The 15,844-nt window shown below is 37.0% G+C and overlaps 2 protein-coding genes, 1 long non-coding RNA gene and 1 other non-coding gene across 4 annotated transcripts; 2 read left to right on the forward strand and 2 right to left on the reverse strand.

Moving 5' to 3' along the window:
• Positions 1–4,213: 4,213 nt before the first annotated feature.
• LOC110377482 (uncharacterized) lies at positions 4,214–11,239 on the forward strand. Its single transcript, XM_021336403.3, has 5 exons — positions 4,214–4,463; positions 8,768–8,996; positions 9,392–9,516; positions 9,840–9,971; positions 10,943–11,239. Exons 1-5 carry the CDS (start codon positions 4,364–4,366, stop codon positions 11,110–11,112), a joined length of 756 nt encoding a protein of 251 aa, XP_021192078.3. The 5' UTR covers positions 4,214–4,363; the 3' UTR covers positions 11,113–11,239.
• Trnaa-cgc (transfer RNA alanine (anticodon CGC)) lies at positions 9,224–9,295 on the forward strand. The gene has a single exon. It is a non-coding gene; the product is annotated as a tRNA-Ala (tRNA).
• Rfc38 (Replication factor C 38kD subunit) lies at positions 11,182–12,558 on the reverse strand. The gene has a single exon (XM_021336402.3). It carries the CDS (start codon positions 12,310–12,312, stop codon positions 11,245–11,247), a length of 1,068 nt encoding a protein of 355 aa, XP_021192077.2. The 5' UTR covers positions 12,313–12,558; the 3' UTR covers positions 11,182–11,244.
• A 1,229-nt stretch (positions 12,559–13,787) lies between these two features.
• LOC126056040 (uncharacterized) lies at positions 13,788–15,810 on the reverse strand. The gene is made up of 3 exons (XR_010276621.1): positions 15,281–15,810; positions 14,244–15,100; positions 13,788–14,152 (listed from the first exon to the last, which is right to left on the reverse strand). It is a non-coding gene; the product is annotated as an uncharacterized LOC126056040 (long non-coding RNA).
• Positions 15,811–15,844: the final 34 nt, after the last annotated feature.

The raw sequence follows: 15,844 nt of genomic DNA on the forward strand, positions 1-15,844 counted from the left end.
ATCATTAGGGTAGCATTAAAAGATTAGTTCATTAAGAAGAGAAGATAGATAATAGCTAGATCGCTTTAAACCATATTTTTTAGGGGTGTTCTTAATTAAGTTTATCATATAATTATCCAATCGCGTTTGCTTCTTCAATGCATAGCTTTAATCACTCTAAGTAAAATTGTGCCTAGAAAAACGAAATCCAGTTAAAGCAATATTGTATGAAATATTCATATTCTTACAGCATTAGCAACGTATCTTGTTGATAAAGTAATAAAATAAAAAACCATTAGCTACACCTACATAATGTAGGGTTGTTAGAAATATTTACAAGAAAGTCTAAGACTGAATAGCTTTACCTATTGCGGATTATGGGAGAGGTACCTAGGTATATAGGACAAATTTCATCTTACCTAAAATACACCAAAAACTGCTCTGGGGCTGTACCTACCATGAGTTGACAGACAAATAAAATGATTTTGAACAAACCTAAACATTAGAGTAAAACATGGAACGAGGCGTTACATGACATAACATTAGATGTTAAAAGAAATAATTATTTAGTGTTAATTCCGCGAGACATTAAATCAAGGCTTGTATAATCCCGTCTTCATGCACAAGCAGGAAAGGGCGATAAGGATGATAACGAATGAATACCTACCTATAACAGAATATTGCGTATATTTTTTATTTCCGTTTTTAGTGTGACAGCCCTGTATCTAACAGCAAAGGCATGCAATAATTCTTGCGTAAGTATATGAGATGATAAGCTTTTGCGTACAGTCGACGAACTTTGGTGAAACAATAGGCTTATATACTTTTGACAATAAGATCACACAACAGTTTTGTGGTTTTGTTATTTATAGAAAATAGAAGGTTTTTTTTTAATCTTGGTGCGTTACACAAAAAATAAGATAGCACTCGAATTTTTTTTTTTTTACTGTCGATTATTTTACAGATTAGTGTCCCAAATCTGTGATCCCGTCCGATCCCGAGCCAAACGCAGGCTGAAAGAAGATGAATGATTAAAAAAAATGGAAAGTAAAAATGAACTAAGAGAAACAAAAACTCTAGTAGGAAGTCATAAAGTTGGGGAATACCAACAATAAAGGACCGAGTCCAAAGAGATGTTATAATTATAAGAGAAAAAAGTCACAATGATAAATTTGTTGCTGCGACTGCTCCCAATATTGTATCTATTGATTTGCTTACTAGAGATAGGAATGTAACATTACTTGTATGTGGCTTATGTCAAAACTCTATCTCATCATCATCCTCTTAACCTTATCCCAATTTCATTTGGGATCGGCGCAGCATCTTTTCTCCTTCCATACTCTCTTCTATTTGCCGTCATCTCGCAAGGAACATTCTTTCTAAACATATCGACTTTCACACAATCCATCCATCGTTTCTTTTGTCGTCTTCTTCCCCTATATCCGTCCACGTTCATGCTCAAAACCTTCCTCACAACATGACTCGCATTCTTCCGCATCACACGCCCATACCATGATATCAAGTTTCCACGGTCAAACCCCTATCTACCTATAGTAAGCAAAACAACAGATGGATAAAATATTGGGAACAGCCGTTAATTAGCCGGCAACCGGTCGCTCACTGATTGATCGTACGAGGTAAGTCCCCAGTTGAGTTATGCAGTTAAAGCAAGAAAGAAAATGCTAACATTCTCTTAAAGGTTTGCCTCTTATCGAGCATTTTTGTTTTCGATCTTTGTTGCTGGTTAATTAATTTATGTGCCTACATTATTTATGTACATGTCTTCACGTCGCGAGAACCGCTAACTCTAGCAATATCTTTAGGCTAGCTATTACCCTCAGTTTCGCTCGTAACCCAGGAGCGCTGTACTATTAATTTACATTATAGCTACTTAGAGGTACATTTTTATATCCACTAAGTATCTATAGGTAGAGAACAATATCCATGTTCCCGAGCAAAACATTTAAAAACTCGTTAAACAGCCCTACTGTACTGGTTATTTGAACTACAAAATTGAAATGCACATTATTTGTTTTATTTTCTTATTAGTAGACTAGCTGTTCCACTTCGCAACTGGTTAAAAAGGACCCCTTAGGTTTTATACTACCTGCACCCAATTTCATTTGGTTCAGTAGTGGTTAAACAACCGACCTCTCAACTATAAGTGTGTCTTCAATTCCTGGGCAGGCAAGTACCAATGCAACTTTTCTAAGTTTGTATGTACTATCTTAGTATATCTTAGAAGCTAGTAAGTCTGTCAACCAGTCTTACCAAGGGGTATTGGGTTGCCCGGGTAGATGGGTTGAGGTTTTCAGATAGGCAGTCACTCCTTGTGAAATACTGGTACTCAGCTGTATTCGATGAGACTGGTGGCCGACACAAAAATAGTTGGGAAAGGCCCGAGAGTTGATGAGTACCTACTGACTGGAAACCCGGTACCTAGATAGAAAAAGCTACTTTAATTCAAAAGATTCTTCCTCTTCTGATTTCTGTCTGACATTAAAAGGTTAGTATTGTCAGGAAGTCAACTATCTGGCGTACCTATAATAATCCAGTTATGAGTCAGCTCTGTAGTATTTATTTATGAGTTTATTGAACTTGGAAACTCGGTGTAACACGTACTAGAGAAACAAAAAAGGGACTCTTTGCGATTTTCAATACAAATAGCAATACCTACATAGCTACCAGACAATCTTTGTAAAAACGTTTTATTTCTCTTGATCATTTTCTTAATTTCGTTCGTCAAAAAACGTTTTCAAAATTCTGTATATCAGGAGAGCATTCAAAACCACGAAGGAACAAAAACAAAGTTTGCCAAAATCAAATTATTTTCATGAACTACCAGCGTATGAAGTATTTCATGAATGGAGCGCTACACGTGTTAGGTATGCTAATTCGTGTTAATCATCATTTTAGTTATTGAACTTCAAGATCATTGGATCTTGTTGAATAAATAATCTTGTTCTACATTATTTTCAGTATTTATGTGTCTCAACCACAATCAACATAACTCCAAAAACTAAATCTTGTTGAGCTCCTTGAGTACCTATCTGGTCCAAAATCTAGTAAATCTCTAAGCTTATCCGATCTGCGGAACAAAAAGTCCCGTTGTCTGTTCATCGAGTAGAATTTTTCACGAAGGCAGATCATTAAATTTGCACAGATCATTTATCAAGAAGCCTCAAACCTAATTAAGGGTGAAGAAAATAGTAAAATGCGTCATTTTTTCCCTTCAGCGTATCTTTTTGAACAAAGACTGCTCTCCAGCGATTTTATTGAGTTTCAAGTTCGATCGGTTTGTAGACAAGTTACGGAGCATCATCATAAAATCGTTTATTTCTTATTGCAAGGAGGCTTTACAAATGTCTCATTTTATTTTTAGTTGAATTCCATAGACGTGTGTGGGTCTACACTGGTATCTAAATAGGAACCTACCTATCATCTATCGTGTATGTTATATTTATAGGACCTTTTTGTGGTTCTATAAACCTGTTAATTAACTGTAATGAAGAATCTTGAACCTAGTACTCATGAAAATAAAATTAAGTAGGTACACTTAAGCTATTAACCAAGAAACAAAACTCAACGCAGGTATTGGCGGCGCGCGTTCACGCGCTCCTCAAAGAGATGTCAGCAACCCCAGCGGGGCCCAACAGGGCCAAGGTCTGCCGGGGCTGCGGGATTGTTCGAAAGAGATACCGCGGCCCTGGCAAATAAAAGGCCTACGACGGAACACGACGGTTTTTAGTCAGTAAGAGTCTGGCACTCCCTCACCCCTGCTAACCCACAGCGGAGTGATTCATTGACATCATTTGATGATTTTTGACGTCGTTAAAAAAAGGTATTGGCAATTCGATTTACTTTTACAACTGAGGTCCATTCACACAAATACATCAGACAGGCTATTAATTGATTCCGATGACCAATCTGAATTAAACCTTTTATGAAACACAAATGGTACCTAGAAGATTTGTTATTTTTATCGCATTAAGTATTTTATCAAACTATAATTTACACTCAATTTCAATTTACAATATTAAGGTACTGTTAACCAAATTTTATTTCCCTTTCTAGTCGTCTAAGCTAGACACAGTTAGGTACTATCTTCAAAGGGTTAATGTTCTCAAAATATTTGAAGTTATATATTGAAGAAGAATATATTGAAGTTTTTCATATAAAGTTGCAGCCATACAATAAAAAAGAACACCTTTAATCCCAAATGAGTCGACAAATACGGGTTAAAAACAATGCATGTGTAAACTCGCCTTAAATTCGCTCCAGCGATCTGGATCCGGTTTTTTTTTGTTTTTGAGAAAACAAACTCGGTATATAAAACGTTGGTAGCAACAACAAGCTTTTCTTCGTGGTTATTAGTGCAAGCAAGATGGTTCTCGGTCGTGTGCAATTCCCTTTTTGTGTGATATTTGTTCTTCAAACTTTGTTGTATTGTGATGGTCAAATAGAGCAAAAGAGTTATGGCCCAAGTGAGTATGTTTCGGCGTCTTAGTGAAATTTTGTGCGATCATAAAAGGATGGGCTTACGGTATTTATTTTGAAACTTATTTACTGTTACAAGAAACATAATTATAGCTTATTTATTACCACGGTTGTAAGAACAATTACATCAGGAGTTATGAATATAGATTGATTTCTTCTTAAGGACGGATTATTCAACATTAAATATGTTTTTTTGGCTAATATATAAAATACCTGATATCTAAATTAGAAACTTCGTCTTTTCTCTTGTTTTCTAAAGATGGTATATACATAATCTGCAGTCTACACTTCGGGTAATGAAAATTATTGGAGACAAAATAAAGCCATTTAATTCACTGTCTTCTATTTAACCCCCGTTTTCTAAAGAAGTAGGTAAATAAGACACTATTTAAAAATGCTTAAGAAATAAGTACCTAAATACTTTTATCCTTTGTAGAAATGCTTTCCATTTTGACCGTTTTGGACGGTACCAACAGTACCTATTACAGCATTATTATATGTATCTAAGAACAATGTTTCGTGGTCGTGGTGGCCTAGTGGGCAAAGAACTAACCTCTCGAGTATGTGGGCGCGGGTTCGATTCCAGGTCAGGCAAGTACCAATGCAACTTTTCTAAGTTTGTATGTACTTTCTAAGTATATCTTAGACACCAGTGACTGTGTTTCGGATGGCACGTTAAACTGTAGGTCCCGGCTGTCATTGAACATCCTTGGCAGTCGTTACGGGTAGTCAGAAGCCAGTAAGTCTGACACCAGCCTAACCAAGGGGTATCGGGTTGCCCGGGTAACTGGGTTGAGGAGGTCAGATAGGCAGTTGCTTCTTGTAAAGCACTGGTACTCTGCTGAATCCGGTGAGACTGGATGCCGACCCTAACATAGTTTGGGAAAAAGGCTCGGAGGATGATAATGAACAATGTTTAGGTCTTGGTATATCTCGACGACCTATATAATGAAATGTTGGTCTCGGATGTTTGCCATCCCATTTATTTTTACAACCAGTCTATTTATTATTCGGAATGTTTGTAAATATTAGTCATATCTGAAAAACGAATACATAAAGAATGAATTATATTACTTTTATATGGACTAGACTAGAGGTCATGGGATTAAGTTAAAAGCCAGACATATTTAAACTGTTGGATGGTCACTTCGGGTCTTTACCTACTATCAAAAGATTCAATTCAATGATTCTATATTCTCACTTAAATTTGATATAATCTATATCCTTAACATATGAAAGTAGTCTTAGGTACCTAGTTACCTAATATTATAAATGCAAAAATAGGTACCTAGGTGACTCTGTCTGCCTGCCAGTCGCACTTAACTTGCACTACTGACTTTATACCTAGGTACTTACCTATACCTACATTAAAATGTGTAGGTACGAATATTAATGTTCTCTTTTACATACTTTCAGTAAAAACTCAGTACTTACAATGTAAAACGGTGGTAGGTATTTAGGTACCTCTCTACGACCTTATCTGTCAAGCTTTAGGTACATAATTTTTATGATTACGACATTTTAGGTTTTGTTTTTATTAATGAGTTTTGTAATAATAAACAAAGATGACCTTAAAGATTAAGGTAGGTTAAAGACATTAGGGTCTTAAAAAAGTAAATGTCACGAAATCTAACCTTAAAACAAATTAATTACTTCGGTCCCAAAATCACACAATAAATAATATAAACATTATCCAACATAAAAAAATGTACCTAGATATAGAAAATACCTAAGAGATACTAGAGCTACTTATAGTATCTTACGTCGGTCGGCTATCTACTTTTATCCGGATGCGGGAAGTCGGTCCTCAGGACGCATATTCTGTAGGTAACAGTAGTATAAAGAAGATGATGTGTAAGCTATGTTGACTTTACTCATAATTTAAAGGTCACATGAAGTCACACCGAGTCATTTAGCTCGTTTGTTTTCTTAAAACAAGCTTGACAACATTTAAGTACTTATTAAAAAAAAAAAAACAGGACCCATCATAACAAAGACCATCAAAATATTCTCATGCAATTCTGTAAAAGTAAAAGTTACGTGATCGAGTAATCAGACCTTGATCTTTTAATTTCGAAAAGCGAACAGCAACAGGAAGAATAAAGTTTTCTGTTTTTAAAAAAGATATTCAACCAGTAATTCTGCAATAGGTCAATTACCTCGGCTAAGAATTCTTTTTTCTTGCCACCTCTTTGGTCCTATAAGTAGGTACGTTTTTGTATATGAGCATAAACTTACATGCAGGGGGCGGATTTGTGAGCCCATTCGTCCTAGATATACCTATGGCAGAAAATTCATATACCTAGTTATATAATTTATAAAGCACGTTAGGGAGTAAATCGTCACATCCTGAGTCATCGCACTCATCAGAGGCAATTCTGAAATAGGTATTTTACCAAAATATTTTATTTGTTTTAATTCCTCGAAAAGACAAATGTGTGTGTCCAACTTGAGAAATAAGGCCGGTGTTTTGATTTTAATCTCTTCACATGATCTGCAGGTCACAGAAATTAATTGAAGCACTTTACTTAGTACACTAAAATAAAATATAAAGAAAACCGTTTTCAAATGTCCTCGGTATGAGGGTAATGACTCCTGAGAATGCAAAGTTAGTGTACACGTAAGTACCTTCTTGTAGTGAGATTCCACCGAAAAGAAATGTGTTATTTGTTCGCAAACCTTCCCAACTGTTTGCTTGGGTGACTTTTGGGCGTCACAGTGCCGCACACCGGTGGAACCTGGCCTTAAGGATAATGAATAGTTGTTTAAGATATGGTTCTCCCGTCTTACAGGGGCCCGATTCTCCTAAGTTAATAATGTCAAAATTGAATAGAAATCGAATCGCAATATGATCGCAATAGCAGTTTTAACCATATCGGGCATTCTGCTACTAATATAAGACCAATCGTATTCCAACGACATTCGATTGGTTTGCGATTGGTCTGCTATTTTGGTGATTTTGGTCTATACTATACTGTAGTTTGCTCTGCAATCATATTGCAATCGTAAATCATTTGCAGACATCGTAAATCAATCGTAAATGATTCATTATTGAATGACAGAAAAGGATAAAAACGTTTATTAAAAAAAAAAAATAACGGAGTGTGAGTGAAAAAAAACACATACGCGTCAATCGTAATCGAGTCATGATTGGATCGTAATCGAGTCGTGATTAAGGCAGTCGAATGTGAATAGTATGTTGCTTAAGTAAAATTAGGAGAATCGGGCCCCATCAGTTTACAATTTAGGTAAAGTGGTCGGTTGCTTTAATTAACTTTAATGCTTAAATAAAAAAAATAGGTACCTACCTATCTAGGTGCCTACGTATCTTAACAAAAATTAAGCACCTACCTACTAGACGTTTTCCCGCGGTTTCACCCGAGTCTGTAGATCCGTAGCCGGATGGTGACAAAAATTATCCTATGTCCTTCTCCCGGGTCTAAGCTACCTCCCCTCTAAGGGATATAAGGATTCATTTTTATAGGTATACGTACCTATAATATCGATATTTATAGATAGATTTAGATTGTATAGGTAGTTATGTACCTACGTACCTACCTACTTCGATTTATTTTATAACAGGAAACAGTAAAAGCAATTTCATTTATGATTTATTTTGAATGATGGCTCAAATGATATTCATAAAATTTTACGACCGAATCATCTGAACAGATGTCCGATAGTCTGTTACCATGTTGTGGATTTTTTATGTTTATTACGATTACGAAACATCACATTACTTTTTTAACGTAGGTAGGTACCTACTTACCTACTAAGTTAGAACAAAGGAATCAAATAAGTCCTAAGATTTTTGTTTGTATGTACCCTAAAGGCTCCAAACTACCTAATGAACCGATTTTCGACATTTTTTAACTGTTGGAAAGCTTCACTATTCCCTGATAGGAAAGGCTATATATTGACGGGATAGGTAAGTAGGTACGTACCGTACCGAATTGATAACTACCTACCTACTACCAACTATATGCAGGCATTTCCATCAAATCAAAAATGGAGATGTAGGGTGGCTTTTAGAACTTTACTTAAAACTATAAGCAAAAGGTTTTAGGCCAGAGTACGCGCCACGACTCAAGTCCGGTGGAAAATAATGGAACTACAGAATTTGTTTTGCATGTAATTTTTACTGAGCAACTGCATAGACACCTAGCGCCGCATCTGTCGAACTTTTTTCGTGGCGTGGACTAACCTGTCAACTAGAACTAAAAACAATCAAGAAGGTAACTTAGGTACCTACCTACTCAGTAAAAAAATATATTATTGTATTTCTTTCCAGTGCCACCGCCGCTCCCATTTCCTACATGCCGGGCTGACCACATCGACTGCCTGCGCCGAAGTCTCAGGACTTTCTTTTTCCTAATGGACTCCGGTCACTTTGGCATGCAGCCTGTGGACCCCGCCATTATAAATAGTGTAGCCCTGGCTTTACCAGAACAGCACACGTCATTTTCCCTGAGAAGGGTCAACGTTACTGGCGCCAGGTGGACAAAACTCGTCGAAAGGAGGTTTTAATCTTCATTAATACAGGGTTTACTTTAGAATTTGATTTTGATCTTGGCACTTGCTTTGGTTGATTAAGGCAATATTTTTTTAGCTAGCTGGGTAGATAGTATCTAAATAACTTTTCCATATTTAAAATCACTATTCTACCTCATAGGTATATGTCTCATAACACAATATCTACGGATCTTTAGGTAGGTATAAATCGTTACTTTTATCACCCTTGCATATCGGGGATGTAACTCAGTGGTAGAGTGTCTGCTTCGCATGCTGAAAGTCCTGGGTTCAAATCCCAGCATCTCCAAACACTTTTTTTCACTTGAGTAATTTTTCGTAACACAATAATTTAAAAAAAGATTTATATAAGTTAACTGTTTTTTTGTATATCGTTTCTTTACAGATTTAACTTAGAAGGTGGCAAAAGTGGTGTCATATTCAGTAGTGACTTGCATTTGACAGGCCAAATAAGTATGGAAGTAGCTGGAAGACAAGAACCTCATAACGCCTACATAACTATGGATATTCGTAAGTACCTACTAACCTAACTATAAAATAATACCTGATAGGTAAGGTACCTACACATTTCGTGAGAAATCTGTTTTTGTTAATTTAGCCTGTAGGTACCTACTACAGATACCTATCTAAAGTTATCTAAGTAATTTAATTTGGGGTCGGTTGGTATCAAAAACAAAACACCTGTGACAATGCACACCCAAACTAAGTTCCAGATATAACCGGATCGCTAACACCGTTTCACCGTCTCATGCAATTAAACTTTGTTTAACTGCAATTAAGTGCAGTTTAGGTAGCTTCGGACTGTCCACGTAAAATAACGTTTAAAATTTCAGATGGCGCGGAGAGCAACATAACTTACATTGGAACCATACTGCGGGGTATTGATAATGAGGATTACATTGCAATCGGTCCAGAGAGGATAGCTGTCAGGAATATGCGGATACCAACGTATTTTTTGCAACCAAGTAAGACATGATTTATTGGTTTGTGATTGGTCTGATAGTCACAGCGCGGCTGTGAACCGGTCTCGGGTTCGAATCCCGGGTAGGGCCGAACTCGCTATTTAAGGTTTATTAGGAGTCTGGCGTTTGATGCACCTGTGCATCAGCACCCTCGAAGAGCACGTATCAAAATATCTCTGTCTCTCTTCCGTCGTGTCGGATCGTCCCATGAATGACAAAATAGTGAATGTAAAAAAATAGACAGTGAATCTGTATCTGCGCAAATGCTGCTATAATAAATTAGGTAGGTGTAGGTACATAAATAATTGACTAAAATCTTCGTGTGATGCAATTGTCCTAAGTACCTAGTTTAACAAAGTCACTTATGTAGGTAAAGAAAAGTCATTTATTATTAATAGTGAGTGTCAAAGTTCCAAGCTACACTAATTAACCATTTAGCCTAAATAACTTATCCAATATCGGCTGGTTAGTTATCTAGTCTAGACTTCAATATAGACTCAACAGAGATAATCCATTAGTTACTTAATAAATAATTGCCTTTGATTGTATTGTGGTGCTGCCTGCAATAAGTCCAAGCCTAATAAAATAACAGGCTGGGTGTCAAACTTTTTCTTTTGTTATTTAGGCATCTCAAAATCTTATTGCAAGTCAGACATATCTAGTATCTATGTAAGTTTTCTATTTGCCGAGATTTTTTTCTAAATATACATATAGCTCCTCAGTACAAAATTTTCAAACCGCATAGTAATGTGATAAGGAAATTGTTCAAATCATTATCAGTAGTTATTCGTTTTGTAGCTTTTAAACAAATAAAAAATGATTCCTCTTAATAGTACAGATTGATTGAATACTCAAACTTAAGGTACCCCCCCTCCCCCCCACACTCTAGAACGGCATCATCTCCCGAGCCTTTTCCCACACTCTGGTATGTCATCTATTTTAAAATAATTAATATTTCTTAATTCCTTTCACAGATTCTGAGGATTCTTACATAATTGATGAAGCATTACAACAGAAACAATCCATCCTGGATCACTTCTCAAATGAGATCACAGCAGCATTGATGCATTCCATTGTAGATAATTTTAGATTATTCTCTGCTAAAGTACCAATTAAACATTATTACAAATATTATAACAAGTAATGTTTCTTATCAACATAATCCACATACAGTTCCGCAATTATGAATAAAATTTTTAAATAAGAACAATAATTTTGTATTTAGTTATTTATTATAAACAATTAAAACAGGCACAATCTAATTTAATTTTAATCCTTAGAAAGCATCACCTATGGATTCCTCCACAAATTTCTTATAGATAGCCATAAAGTTGGCCACGAAGGCTTCAAGATGGAAAATAGGTTTGTTTCCAAGCCTCATTCTGTGTTCATAGTTGGCTGCACTACTAGCAACTTGGCACTTCATAGCCATGTCACAGTTCCGTACCAATTCTTTTAATAAACCACCAAAAATCATATCTGCTGGTACTCCATGTATAAGCAGTTCATATAATTTTTGTCGGACTTCAATTAGCTTTTTTGGTGACTGTTCAGAAAGTATCAAACATGATGTTTCTCTAATAAATTGCTGCCAATCTGGCTCTGGTATCTTTTGATCTGCTGTGAAAGGGTATTGCTGAACTTTACAAGCTTCACACATGAGTAATGCCCTTCGTAAGTTACGATCAGCAGCTTTAGCAAGCCGAAGGGCAAGCTCTGGTGGGATATTCAAACCTTCTTTCTTACAAACTAACTGTAGAACAGAAGCAATTTCATTCTCTGATGGTGCAGGCACTCTTATTGTCAAGCAACGGGATCTGATTGCTGGAATAACACGAGAAATGGAATTGGCAATGAGTATCAGGCGACATGTTGCTACATACTTCTCCATGGTCCGACGTAAGGCATGCTGTGCATCTTTTGTTAGATCATCCACTTCATTCAATATGACAACTTTGAATTCTCTTTGCCCTGAGGAATCTATTTGATGAGTTTGTGCCACATTCTTTACCAAATCCATAATAACTACTCTATCGTGAATCCCGACATCTGTAGGGTTAACTTCGATGTGGTAATTGCTACTTACAGTCATGATTTCCACCTTCTTATTAGAAGGTGTGGTGAACGTCATGGTTTCTTGTCTCAGCCTTTCTACACCTGAACCATAAAGTTCTCGCAGTAAACACATTATGCGGGTCTTCTTGCCGGCTCCAGATGGGCCGTAAACCAATAGATGAGGGAAATCACTTTGCTGAACTAAACTCTTCAAACGAACGGCTTGATCTTTATGATAATCTAGTTTCATTAGGTCTCTAGGTCTGTGTTTATCTACCCAAAGACTCATAGTTGCAATTCACTTTATAAAAATAATGAAATGATGTTTGTTTTACGGTAAAATCATAAACCGGCTTAATTTCTTCAAGTCAGTTTAAGTTGAATCAATCTCAATCACACAGATTCGAGTATAACAATTTGACATAATTGAGTTCCGTCCAAATCGACACTTATTGAACATAAATATATATCGTTTTCCTTCGCACTTGCATTAAATATAATCAAGCTATCTCTCTTTATACCGCATTCTCTCAGTCAATACATAACTGTTGACATTGATAATGACAGTTGAAAAAGCGCGCGCCTTGTTGTCAGTGAGTGGTTATTGTCAGAGACCAGAGACACGGACTGGTAAAATAATAGTTGGAGATATTTTATAATAGGTGATAAAACTGGTCAAGTGCAAAGGTTTCCGTATTATTATCTATATAACGGCTAAATAACCGTGACCACGCAGATTCATGATATATTTATTTATTTATTCAGTGTGTCTCTCTGTATTTATGTGTGCAATAAAGAAAGAATAATAGAATAATAATAATAAGCCCCGCAGGGCATCTGAGGCGGATGACGGGGAGTAGCGACCCCGCGGGGCTACATATCCGAGTGCTCCAGGGAGAGTATACTGTCCCCCATCTCCGGCTTGCCGGAGTGAAGCATGACGGGGGATAGGTCTCCCGCCTCTTGGCTTGCCTTCATCGGCCGGTCAGAGTGGAGTCGCTAGAGCAAGGTTAGTCCTGCTCGGAGGGTAGGTGCCTCGTGGTAAGTGGCGAGTGGGCCGGTGATGCTGGACCCACAGGGAGCGCGTGATCTGCGTTTAAAGTCCGCCGAGGTATCCTTACCCTTCTCAGCCGCTCATGTCCCTGTTGCCCTCTTGTTGCTTTTCAGTGACTGATTCCCGGGGGCCCAGTAAGTGAGTTGGCGAGTCTCCACCTGCCATTTTAACATGTATTTAATACATTGTCATCGGCAGGTGCCATAGTTCCCGTAGTTTCCCCATTCCTAGTCCATTAGCATCCCATCACAATAGCCCAAGTAGTTTTTATCCATAGTTAGCAATAGTTTAGCACAGAACCGGGGATTGTCCTTGGATACATTTCTATAGTGTATACAGGGATAATCGTCGATTTTGTGTCACCATTTCATTAAAGTTGTCTCAAAAGGGCTTCAGCGTGTTGGCTTCGGCCCCACGTTCGCCTCCCAAAAATCCGGGACTCTATAGTTCCGAGGTCTGGTAGAGACATACAAGAAAATAATAATAATTTATATATTTATTAGGTACGTTTGTAAGTTCTAAATTGACTGTGTGGAGTTAGGCGCTCCCTAGACGATCAATTGAATTGCGCAATATTGTGAAAAATTTACTGTGTAGAATTAATAATGATTTTTAATGATTAAAGTTTTAATAACGTCATTATATAAGGTTATACACATACATATTTATATGAAACTTAAAAAAAACTTATTTATATATCGGGTGTGTCGTAGAGTCTGGCCAACGAAAGCTGTCCACGAAAAAAGGCGGCAATTTTAAAAAATCAAGAGCTGGCAACCCCGGCTATACGCTGCTTAAACGGAGTTGATACTTATTATTATTCTAAACTAATAAGCGATATTTATATGTCTTTCATATCAGAACATTACGACTGTAATAACATTATTAAAAAATGCCATAGCATAGCCAGGGTATGGCATTTTTTAACTTCTGCATGCATTGAAGTCCACAGGGATGAATTAAAAAAAAAGTTATTACAAAACGTTTATTTGATGGAATAGATATTTTAATTTCTTTACAATTTCCGCAGTTGTAAGTTTTGTTTCCCCGTAGTCGTTGTCCTCGTCAATATTATCTGAAAAGTAGATACACCGTGAAAACTATTGCGTTTTTTGCAAATAAGTCAAAAGTATCAAGATGTTTCAATGGAAATTCAAAAAACTAACCTAAAAGTGAAATGACTGAATACAGTCGTCGTATTTTCTCTGCAAACTTCTGATTCAAATCACTTTGTACGTCTTTATATTAGTCAATCATAGTAAATAGAAGCTTTCTCGTCGAACTTTTGATTGTTTTCGGCATTATTTTATACAAAACCAATGAAAATAAGATGAAATAAAATAACAAACTGACTTTATTAAGAAACGTCAATGGGACATTTTGACAGTTCTAAAATATTGCCATATTAAAAGTTTAGAAAATAATTCGTGGTCAGCTTTCGTTGGCCAGACTATACATACCTAAGCATATTAAATTGTATCACATTTATGATATTCTATGGCGAATTGTAAAAAAATAACCTAATCCATTCGGTGGTTTTCATAATTTACAACATCATGTGTATAAAGCAAAGAAAAGATAAAGTTAGGAGTATCGAATGTTTTGACCAGTTGACAGCTGTCAGTTTTAAAGGGAGAATTTACGTTGTTAATCTGATTCTTACATGGTATTCTTTGATGGTATTCTAATTCTCGGACATTTTTATTTTATTTGCTTTGTTTGAAATGTATTTAATTTTTTTTCTTTGTATTAATCGACATATTATCGACAAATATATTAACCTATTTAATTTTAATGTGATTGGGTACGGAATACTCTGTATACAACTTAAAACAATAATAATCATTATAAAATGGCATTAAAAACTCCTCATCACTGCCCACCGGTAGTGTACCCGAGAGGCTGGCAGCATTGCCACGTTGGTGGATGGCAATGCTTAATTTTTGACAAAAAAAAAACAGCCTTTGGGTCCCTTGAAGTGTCAGAAAGTCGCTTTGCCGGAGCTTTATAAAGCAGATGAGCTCTGAAATGAAATGAAATTGTTTATTTTGCAAGTTGGACATTACATCACTTTTACACGTCATTTTAAGAACGCTGAGGCCGGCATTTCCTAACTGACTGATCCCTGAGAAGAAACGCCGAAACAAACTCAAGGGTCTCTTGGACCTCACGGTCCGAGGATTTCAACCTAAGGTATAGTTACCTGCCAGGGTTGGAGGTTCTCTGCAGCCGCAGCAGCGGAACCAGTTCATCGCGCCGAGCTAGGAAGGTGGGATGGTGCAAGAGTATCGACACAGTCAGGTCACGTCCGATACTAACGAACTTCCATCTTCCACGGAAATAACGACACACCATCTGGTCTATTGCCATCATCGAGTGCCAGGCCACTGGGTTCTAATATGACTGGAACGCCGACGATAACAAGAGCGCAACGGATTATGTCATTGATATTCGCCGTGCAAAGCGGCCCGCGCCCATTTCCTTTTTGCTGCTGCAGTAATGATGTTTGTTCCAGGAAATGTTGGCACTTTTCTAAGATTCGATGTCGAGTACCTAATGCTGTTTGAACGTCGATTGCCGCGCGTGCGCGTGCGCGTCAGTGACGTAATCTATGTACCTAAACTATACGGTACTGCCTACTGATAACATCAGGTACAAGGACATAAACGTGGCGGTGTCTAATGACGACTCGAACGATAACAAGGGTTCCGGTGGAGGGGGAAAGTCGCAGACCAGTATTTATACACTAGACCCGATAACAGTTGAT

Source organism: Helicoverpa armigera, chromosome 7, assembly GCF_030705265.1.
Source record: "Helicoverpa armigera isolate CAAS_96S chromosome 7, ASM3070526v1, whole genome shotgun sequence".
NCBI lineage: Eukaryota > Metazoa > Arthropoda > Insecta > Lepidoptera > Noctuidae > Helicoverpa > Helicoverpa armigera.